The 11411-nt window shown below is 36.9% G+C and overlaps 1 protein-coding gene across 1 annotated transcript in view; it reads right to left on the reverse strand.

Moving 5' to 3' along the window:
* SDK1 (sidekick cell adhesion molecule 1) overlaps nt 1–10428 on the reverse strand; it is an 819863-nt gene extending 809435 nt beyond the window's left edge. Inside the window, exon 1 of the mRNA XM_004385956.1 lies at nt 10208–10428. Within this exon, the coding sequence (XP_004386013.1) occupies nt 10208–10428 (221 nt within the window). The remainder of the gene's footprint in view (nt 1–10207) is intronic.
* Between the last annotated feature and the right edge of the window lie 983 nt (nt 10429–11411).

Below are 11411 nucleotides of genomic sequence, written 5' to 3' on the forward strand. Positions count from 1 at the left end.
CACCATTTAATCCCCCTTTTATTGTTTTGACGTTGTTGTCATTTACAGACTGATGTCTGTTTCCCTGTTTCAAGTCTTTTAGCTTTATTATTGAGAGTTCTTTACCTAGGTTGATATTTGGCTGATGATGCCCTGTGTCCTAGACTCCAGTTGTCTGATGTTGTTGTTCCTCTAACTGAAGGACCTTTAATATTACTTGTAAGTTTGGTTTGGTTTTTACTAATTCCCTTAATTTCTGTTTTTCTGAAAATTGTAGCCATTGTATTTGACAGACATTTTGCAGGATATATTATTCTTTGTTGGTAGTTTTTTTCTTTCAAAGTTTTATATGTCATCTATTGCCTTCTTGCCTGCATCGCTTCTCACAAGTAATCAGAGCTTAGTCTTACTGTTTCCCATTTGGAAGTGACTTTTCGTTTTTCTTGAATTGCTCCAGGATTCTTTTAGTCTCTGATTTTGGTAAACGTGATTATGATATGTCTTGGTGACTTTCTTTTGAGGTCTATCCTATATTGGGTTAGTTGAGCTTCTTGGATGGTCAGCTTTTTGTTTTTCGTGATATTTAGGAAGTTTTTTGGCAGCAAATCTTCTCTGTGTTTTCCATCTTCTCCCCGTTCTGGAACTCCGATCACGCACATATTTTTGCTCTTGATTGTATCCCACGTAGTTTTTAGGTTTTCTTCATTCATTTTTCTGATTTTTCCTCAAACAAAGTGGCGTCTATGGATTTGTTTTCAGTCTGGCTGATTCTGTCTTACATTGGTGAAGCCACAGGGGCCTGAAATTCTTTGGAGGAAAGATTTTATTTATGAATTCAATTACTCTAAAGGAGATCAGATTGTTCAGATTTTCTGTTTCTTCTTCTGTCAGCTTTGGTAAGTAGTGTTTTTCTTGAAATTTCTTCACTTTATCAAATGGGGAAATTAGTGTAAAATTGTTCATAATATCCTATTATATTTTTATGTCAGTAGAAACTGCAGAGATTCCTTCTTTTTCATTCTTGATATTGATCATTTGTATCTTTTCTTCTTCATCAGTTTGGCTAGGATTTTATAAGTCTGATAATCTTGAACTCCCAGCTTCCCCTGAACTCCTCAGGCCAGCAGAAGCAGACCCTCTGATCCTCTTTTGTTCCATTTCAAAAATCATTTTGGCTCCATCTTTTGCTCAAGTCACTGCTATAGTCACCAGTTCCATGCAGCCTTCACTGGCCTCATGCTGGTGATACTGGCAGCACCTGGCCTAAATCCTTGCCTCATATGTCTTGCTTCTTGCCCTGGGAATTCTCTTGACACCACAACTAGAATTTTTAGTTGTAAAATCACGATTGTGCTGACCGTAAGTGAGGGTTAATGGCATCGGACTATTGTTCATCTATCAAGCATAGGAGCTGATAGACAAATATTGTCTTCTTTCACCTTTTGGGTAGACAGTTTTGAGATGCATTTTATAAGACTCCTTAGAAGTTCCCAGTGGGACCGAACTCCGATCACCTATAAAGTTCACCAACTTAATAATGCATCCTTCTATTGGTTTTTCCTCCTTCTCTGTGTCATTGCCCCTGCCCTGTACTCTTGCTGCCTGGCATTACATTTTCAAATAGACTACCTAATGAAAACCTTTGTCTCAGGCATTGTTTTTAGAGGATCCCAGGTTGTTAGACATATATGTGTCTGATGTATTGCAAATATTTTCCTGGTTATTTGCGTTTTAATTGTAATAATTATTTGAGCATTGAGACGTTGTAAAATTTTGTATGACTATGATGTTTTGGGTGAGTTTTCCCAATGCTTTAATACTTTGTCCTTGGATATTTAGAGATCAAATATTCCATGTATTTTCTTATGGTTTAATTTTTTAATTTAACTCTTTAATATATTTGAAATTTATTTTGGTGTTTCGGGTAAAATGATAATCTATTTTGAATGTTTTTCCCCCGGAATAATTGATCTCTCCACTTGGTTTGAATATTCATTTGATTATCTATGATATTTTTATGTATAGCTCAGTCTGGTTCAAAACTCTTCTGGAACATTTCTGTATATTTTTATACCAATAACATGTTATTTAATTATTATAGCTTTTTAATATATTTTAATTCCTGGAAGGGAAAAATTTCTCCTTACTATTCATTTAAAGCTTTGAAAATTTATTGGTATTCTTTTGTTTATATTTCTAGATGAGCTTTAGAACCATTTTATCAATCAAGTTTGCTCCAAAAAAAATTCCATTAGGATTTTTACTGGAATTAGCTTAAATTTCTATAACAATTTCAAAGGACTGACATTTTTATAATATTTAGACTTCCTATCTAGGCTGTTCTTTTATATCTCACAGTGTGGTTTTGTATTTTTCTTCATATAGGTTCTACTCATTTCTTATAAAGGTTATTCCCAGGTAGTTAATGACCTTTTATTGATATTGTCAATAGTTTTTGCCTTTTTATAAGGTATAAAAGTAATTTTTTCCTCAACCATGCCTTTTTTTTAATAGAATAAAAAATAAACAAACTTCCATCAAATTTTCTATTGTTATACTGTCATATAGAAATTCAACCACAGAGAGCTCATGTAAGAAGACTAAGATTTTCAGAGGTTTGGAGTATCCAATTATTCCTCTTGTTATAATATAATAATGAATATTATGCTTAGCATTGAGAAATTCTTTGCTATATATACATACATATACATAGTTTGTATATAATTTACATTTTTTTCTAATCCCAAAGTAGAAAATAATTTAGAGTAAATGTTTTCTGGGGGTTGTGGGGAGAACAGATACAAATCTGCCCAAGATACCTATTCAAACTAGGATTTAATTTTTGAACTACTATCCATTTGCCCGGAGTCCTGGTGGCACAGTGGCTAAGAGCTTGGCTGCTAACCAAAAGGTCAGCGGTTCAAATTCACCAGTTGCTCATCGGAAACCCTATGGACAGTTCTACCCTGTCCTATAGGGTAGCTGTGAGTCAGAATCTACTTGATGGCAATGGGTTTGGTTTTTTGGTATCCATTTGCCCACGTAGTCTCCTGTACCTAAATGTGGATATTGGCATCAATATGAATACCGTAAAATTTAAAACTCACTGGAATTCATTGTGCTATTTGTAACACAAGCAGCAAAGAAAATGCTATTTTAGTCAAAGCTGGGAAAGGTGAATTTCTAGTATTTGCTCTCTATAGAGTTAGCATTTTCATAACTGACACCAAAGGGGAAAAATATAGGGGCTCAATTTCAAGTAGGAAACAGCTACCATTTTAATAAAGTATCCATATTTTTCAGTTTGAGACTTAGAAAGGTCTCATGAAGGTTAATATATGACAGCTGAAAGTGTTTACTGGAGAAAGCACATGAAAGGGCAATTTGAAAAAATAACAGATTTTTTAGACAGGTTTAATATCTTGAAAAAAATGATGACAAAATATGATGGATCCTTAATAACAAACGCATCTGTGTCTGAAGCCCTCACTTAACAGAACATAACTCATCACGTCTACCCCAAACCACAGTTGCTTCAGAATAGCCCCATTTCTTCTGATCGAGTTTCCAGTGAAACGAGAGTGAAGCATCTACCTTATTTTAATGGTTCATATATGAGACACTTCCTCAGTCTTGCTTCAGTACAACCAACAGTGTTTTGTCTTCTATGGGTTATCCATGATGTTTCAAGTTAACAAGTAAGTTTGCTAGTGGAAAGAGTAGTGCAAAGAGTTCCATCTCTATTTTTAAGTTGACACCAAAACGTTTTTTATTATAAGTTTAAATAGTTGCATACCTAATAATGGTATGTTGCATGTTTTGTCATTTTAAAATAAAACTGTTATACTACTCTTTTTAATGTAGCCAATGAAATGTAAACAATGATTTTGATACCCACAAATTAAAAAATATATATATATACATTATAGATAATTATTTTGATACTTTATCAGAAGAAATCCATTATCCATTAAAAATGAGTTCTTTTTTTAACAGACAGAACTTCCGTATTGTTCTGTTTTACTCTTTGAACTTGCTATCAAATCTATTCCCCACCCCCCAGAATTTTATACTATTATATTTTCAGGCCGGAAAGATATTTTTCATTAGCTATCATATTTCTCTGAAATAAAAATGTATATAAATTCAACTTTAAAAAATTTCCTTTGACTATTAGGTTCTAAGTGTTAAAAAAAATTCTTCTGAATTGCCCATTCATTACAATTATTATCATACAGTTAATCAAAACAACATAAATGCATTACAAATGTTGAAAAATAATTATTAAACATTAAAAAATTAAGATGCACCTCTTAATGAGACAGAGGAAACCCTGGTGGCATAGCGGTTAAGAGCTATTACTGCTAACGAAAAGGTCAGCAGTTCGAATCCACCAGGTGCTCCTTGGAAACCCTATGGGCAGTTCTACTCTGTCCTGTAAGGTTGCTATGAGTCAAAATCGCCTTGATGGCAACAGGTTTGGTTTTGGTTTAATGAGACGGAAGGGATTATTTTTTCTTTTCATAATTTTTTATTGTGCATTAGGCAAAAGTTTACAGCACAAATTAGTTTCCCATTTGATAGTTTGTACATACAGTGTTCCGTGGCATTGGTTTCATTCCCCACAATGCGTCAGCAGTCTCCCCATTTCTGTCCTAGGTTCCCTTTTTACTTTCTTCTGGACTTTCCTGACTCCTCATCTTTGCTTTCAGGCAAATGTCCTTTTGATCTCATATAATTGACTGTCTTAAGGAGCATGTCCCCCTCGTGTGTTATTGTTTATTTTATGGGCCTGTCTATGGTTTGGCTGAAAGGTGCTCTCTGGGAATGGCTTCAGTTCCAGTCCAGAAAAATGTCTTAGGGTCATAGTCTCAGAGGTTCCTCCAATCTCCATCAGACCAGTAAGTCTCGTCTTTTTTGTGAATTTGATTTTTTCTTCTACATTTTTCTCCCTTTCTTTTCAAGATGTTCTGTTGTGATCCCATCAGAGCATTCAGTAGTTGTAGCTGGGCACCATCTAGTTCTTCTGGTCTCTGGGCCACACAGGCTGTGGTTCATGTGGTCCATTATTGTTTTGGACAAATTGCTCCCTTGAATCTTTGGTTTTCTTCACTCTCCTTTGCTCTGGATGAGAGGAGACCAATAGTTGTATCTTAGATGGCTGCTCACAAGCTTTTAAGACCCTAGACGCTACTCACCAAAGTAGGATGCAGAACTTTGTCTTTAAGAACTATGTTGTTCCATTTGATGTAGATGTCCCCTAAATGTATGGTCCTTTGCCTTTGACCCTAGGAACTTTGTCCTATGAGGTGTCTGGTTATGTCTAAGAAGTTGCCTGTGGCCCTTATGTGCTCTACTGTCTGTATTAATACATAAGCAGCACCTACAGTTATGTATGTAGAAATATCCACCATTAAACCTGTATTTGCCAATGGGGGTGTTCCCTTAAACCCTCCCACACCTTTTGGCATATCTATCTACCTATGTATTCACTCATAAATAAGTGTTTGTTAATACTCTTGTTGAAGAATTGTCTATGCTATAGAAATTACCATTATTGCTCTTTGTTCTTGTGTTCCTCTCAGTGTCCTCCCACGCCTTTGTCATGTTTTGCTGACTTCCCCCATATTGTGTATTACCTTTCACTTAGCCAATATTAATAGTGTCTTCTATCTAGTTAATAGTTTTCCCTCCTTCCCCCCTCCCACCCCTGGTAACCATCAAGGATTTTTTTTTTCTGTGTATAAACCTTTTCTTGCTTTTTTTATTAAGGTGATCACTTATAATATTTGTTCTTTTGTGATTGACTTATTTCATTCAGCATAATGTCCTCCAAATTCATTCTTGTTGTGAGATGCTTCTCGGATTCATCGTTATTCTTTAACATTGGGTAGTATTCCACTGTGTGTATGCACCACAGTTTGTTTATGCATTCATCCATTGATGGGCACTTAGGTTGTTTCCATCTTTTGCTATTGCGAATAATGCCACAATGAACATGGGTATGCATGTGTCTATTCATGCCATGGTTCTTATTTCTTTAGGGTATATACCTAGGAGTGGGATAGCTGGATCGTATGGTATTTCTATTTCTAGCTTTTTAAGGAAGTGCTATGCCATTTTCCATAGTGGTTGTACCATTTTACATTCCTACCAACAGTGTATAAGAGTTCTACTCTCCCCCATAACCTTGCCAACATTTTTTATTTTCTGTTTTGTTTTTTGTTTTTTTTTTAGTTAGTGACAGTAATGTTGGGGTGAGATGGTACCTCATTGTATTTCTGATTTGCATCTCTCTAATGGCTAAAGTTCAAGAGCATTTCTTCATGTGTTTGTTAGCCGTCTGAATGTCTTCTTTGTTGAAGTGTCTGTTCATGTGGAAGTGACTATTTTTTCAATTACTTTATGTTTCACTGAGTGGGAAGTTATTTACTATTAGAATGAGACAAGACTGGATGGGAATTAACAACAAAAGAAAGATGTTATGGATTGAACTATGTCCTCCAAAAATATGTGTTGTAAATCCTAACTTCTATGCCTGTGGTTATAATCCAATTTGGGAATGGGTTGTTTTCATTATATTAATGGGGCAGGATTAGTATAGCCTGTATCCTGACTCAATCTCTTTTGAGATATAAAAGAGATTTAAAAAGCAAGCAGAGCAGCGATGGGGTAAGATAGATGCCAAGACACATAGAGATCTCCAAGGAACCAGGAAGCAGAAGCTTAAGAGACAAGGACCCTTCTCCAGAGCCAACAGAGAGAAAAAGCCTTCCCCTAGTCCCAGCACTCTGAATTCAGACTTCTAGCCTCCTAAACTGTGAGAAAATAAATTTCTGTTTGTTAAAGTCATCCATTTGTGGTATTTTTGTTACAGCAGCACTAGATAACTAAGACAGAAGGGAAGGTATTGGACCACATATTTGCATTAAGTTAATTTAAAGTGAGCACACAGGAGAAACAAATTAACCAGCAGAGAAGGGGTTGATGAATGGCAGCAAGCAGGACACTTGCACCCAAGTAAAAAATGAATATCATTTAAGAGTATGAAATAGACTCTTTTTTTTTTACAAAAGTTAATGAAAATGTCTTCTGAGTGAATGTTCCAAAAAAATACTAACTTTTCTATAGTATACATTCCTTTTACCTCAAGATAGGACACTGATTTGGTGGAAGTAACACTGAACGTTTTACTCCCTTCTCCTTGAAATCATGCAGAAATTGCAACTGAGGCTTCACCAAGCTCTTCTCATTCCTGAGTAGGGTGGAAAGGCAGGGGGAGTGTGCTTCATAGAACAATACTTCTCAACTTTTTTTCTTCTTCCTCTACAAATCGTGAATCTTCTAATTCTGATAATGTAAATGGATGAGCCACATAGCCTCACTGCCAGTATGCTGCCTGGATGGAGCAAGAAGCCCCTGCCATGCTCTCTTTGCTTTGCTCTCATTAAACGTTCCTTAAGGCACACACATTCTGTGATGGTAGTTTGGGAATGGAAGGGTCAGGCTGTTAACCAAAAATTTGCATAGCTCTTGCTGCCCTTCGATAAAACATTATCTGAATTAGGAATATCCCAATATTGGTCAAAATATTTCATTTCTAGCATCAGACTTTGCCCTTAAAAGAAATATGCATTGAGAGTGAAAGGCAAGAAGCTTCTCTATGGTTTGTTTAGGAGAGGTTTCTTGAAGCCCAGTATTTTGGGGGTGTTTGTCTTATACCCGCAAGATACAGTCCCACAGGAAGACTCAGACAGGAAAGAGGTATGCCTGTCTTTTGTGAAATGGAAAGGAGAGGGTAGGAAAAGAGAACTGGCATGATGCCTAGACCAAAAGCATATTCTTGGGCAGATCAATTTCAGAAAGCATACATACGGAAATGGAAGATTTAGAAAATAATTCCTTCACAGTTCATAGGCGTGTACCCCAGTGTGAAGACTACTGATATAGATTATCTGCATTAGTGTTCTTTTTATCAGGGAGAACAATCTGTATCCTTCTGAAACCCCATTCCTTTCCCCTTGGTCATACAAACTGGATGTCATGCAATATTTATGAGAACTCTCCAAGGTGAGTTATATTATACCCACTTTCCTGATGTGAAAAGTAAGATCAAAATGATGAGATAACTTGCCCAAAGTCACACATCATAAGTTGAGTAGCAAGTGTTTGAACTCATCTGCCATCAGAGCCCATTACTCATCTGTGGTTCTCATTTCTATGTTCCCGTGTTTCCCTTCTTACACCTCTCCTAACAAACCAGCTCCTATACTATATGTTACAATAATATATTATATTGTCTAGGATATTTTAAAGGACTGCTTATCAGCCAGAAAATATGCTGTTTTACATGCATTAGAGTCCTTGAATACTTACAACATCACAAATGAGGCAACATCATTTGCCTTTGCAGTTTCTTAAAGAGGCCAAGAAAACCTTACTGGGCAGTTCTACTCTGTCGCACGGGGTTACTATGAGTTGGAATTGACTCGACAGCACCCAACAATAACAACAAAGTGGGGCTAGAGGTGATTTGCCCAAGGTTGTAACACCAACAGTGGTGGAGCTGGGATTCAACCTAGATCTATTTGAGTTCAATGTGCTCTTAACCATTATGACATAAATTGCTCCCACAAAAGCAGATAGTCTGCGAGTGCAGGCCTAGGGATGTAAGAGGCTCACAAACACCTATGCCCATGAAGGGCAAGCAGACAACGGCCATGAACACAACAGCCATGGCATTAGAAGGAGGAGAGACCAGTAAGGCTTGTGAGAGCCAGCAGCCCTGCCATTTCCAAAGGGGGCAGCACTGCTCAGTCTGCTTCTATGCAGGTCTGTGGGGCAGAGACCCAAGGCTGCCAGTACTTCAGACTGTTCAAGAGAGGCCAGAGAACAGGCTTTTATATAAAATCTTATAATTCTTAAATGCTGGCAATCAATTAAAATATACATGCTGTGTGTATTCCTATATATACATATTAATAGATTTTTTTTAATTGATATATAAAACATACATATGCACACACACATAAGTACATTCTGGGCAAGCTGGATGTGGTTCTGGAACCACCGTATTATAATCTCTGAGATAAAGATAGCGAGTGGGTGATTCCCCATGTTGTGAAGATCATTATTCTGTTTAAAATGCCTCTATATAGCCCATGGGAGTCATTGAGTGGTGTGAACAGTTAATGCACTTAGCTGCTAACTGAAAGGTGGATGGAGGTTTGAGTCTACCCAGAGGCAGCTGGGAAGAAAGGCCTGGCAATCTACTTCTAAAAAATCAGCCACTGAAAACCCTATGGAGCACAGTTCCGCTCTGACACACATGGGGTCGCCATAAGCCAGGGTCAACTCAACAGCAATTACAGTAAGGCCAACTGTCCTTCTTATTTCACTTAAAATAAGAGCATGGTATTGCTGGGTTTTACTGACTTGGGCCTCTTGGACTTCTTGGCCAGCCACTAATTCTCCATCCTACTCAGAACTGCAGCATCAGGTATAATAATCCTTACTTAGAAATGATTAAAAGTAGTTAAACAGACACAAATCTGAAAAGATCTCAAGCACTACAAGGAGACAGTGATGCCCAAAAGGCAGTGATATTGCTTCCCAGGAGAAGCCACACCTGAGACTTTTCCTGATCCCCAGCTTTCCCCCTGATCTCAATCCTTGTACTGCCCTCGTATCGTGTTTAATGCTGTACCCTAATGCCTGGCACAGTGCCTGGCACATGGCAAGAGCCAATAAACACTGGCTTTTGCTATACAGATGCTGTATTCATTTTCATTCTTTTGTGGTTTCATCTTTTCCTATCCCAACTCTAAGATTTAACCAGGAAAGTTTTTTGTTGACTACTCAGAACTCCTAAAGTTATGACCTAAAGATCTCTGCTTAAATATTTATGCTTGTTAGACATGAACAGCAGTTGTGGGCGGGGCTGTTGCCACGAGAAAAGCAAATCTAGCACATTAAAGCTGTTATTCGCATTCCTGTGTAAGTATAATTTTCTTTTACAAAAATAATGATAAACTTCCTATGTGTAAATACAACCTATATCAGAATAGTAAATCACATTCTAATTACATGCTCAAATTTGTTCCTTTAATCCTTAATACATTAGAAATTCAATCCAATATTTTCACCCCTTGTGCTGTTACGGCTACCGAACCAACTATTCTAAACACATCAGCCTGCAATGGAATTTTATTTTCAAGCAATCAATTACTTATACTCGCTGGTGTAGGTGGTGAGCTCACTGTCATTACGTATCCACTTGAATTCTAAAGGCCAGCTCCCTTCAGCAAGGCATGTGAGAACAAGGCGATTCCCTTCCAGGTGAATCTGTGGCAGGCCTGGCTCCGTCTTAAAATATGGTGCAACGTCATCTGAAATATTCCCAAAAAAGAAAAAGGAAGTTAATGAAGTACAAATGAAAATGGCATTCATCCAATTAATAAACTAATTGTTTAAATAGACTTAATTTTAAAAAAGTAGAATTGATGGCTAGTTGGGCCAATTAGGTAGTAAATAATCCTTGACCTCTAGAAGCATGCAATATCCTAGATAGTGTTTCAAAAAGCTGAAAGCTCAATGATAACACCGGTTGACAGAATTATCCAAGTTGTTTCTATGTACAATTAATATTAGCTTAGTAAAGGGGCATAATGGGCAGCCCTTGCTCATGCAAGCCTTTGGCTTCAACTAGGCAATCTATTTTCAAAGTAATAATCTAGGGTATATATCTAGGCTATAAAAGAAAAATGCCCTCATATAATCTTCAATTGTTTTAAAAAAATGACCAGAAAAAATAAGATTAGCATGCATACATGGATTACATGAGTGACAATCTAGCTTTAATTTCACAAAATAAATGGTCTCCTTTAGTGACTTTCAATGAGATGTAAAACTGGTAACATTTGGTATATTCATACAATGGAATGCTCTACAGCAGCCAGAATGAACCAACTATTGTTACATGAAACAACATGGAAGAATCATAAGGATACAATGTTGAGTGAAAGAAGCCAGAGAGGAAAAAAAAAAATATATAAACTTATGCCATACGCTTCCATTCAAAAGTTCAAAACAGACAAAATGAATCTATGATGTTAGACGTCAGGCTTCAAAGTTATCTTTGGGGGACAAGGATAGTGATGGGGAGTGTAACAGAATGGCTTATGAAAAGGTTGAGATCTATTTCTTATTATGGTACAGTGCAGTGAATTATTTAATATGGCCCTTCTAGCCATAGCTTTTGTGACTCCTACACAGTGACTGGGTGGGACTATACAAACACAGTGTATGGAACCTGTGATGGTTAAGTTTATGTGTCAACCTGGCTGGGCCATTATTTTCAGTGGTTTGGCAGTTATGTAATGATGTAATTTGGCATTTAGTAATGATATAGTCGTCTCCATTTTGTGGTATGT

The sequence above is a fragment of the Trichechus manatus genome, unplaced genomic scaffold (assembly GCF_000243295.1).
Source record: "Trichechus manatus latirostris isolate Lorelei unplaced genomic scaffold, TriManLat1.0 scaffold00151, whole genome shotgun sequence".
Taxonomy (NCBI): domain Eukaryota; kingdom Metazoa; phylum Chordata; class Mammalia; order Sirenia; family Trichechidae; genus Trichechus; species Trichechus manatus.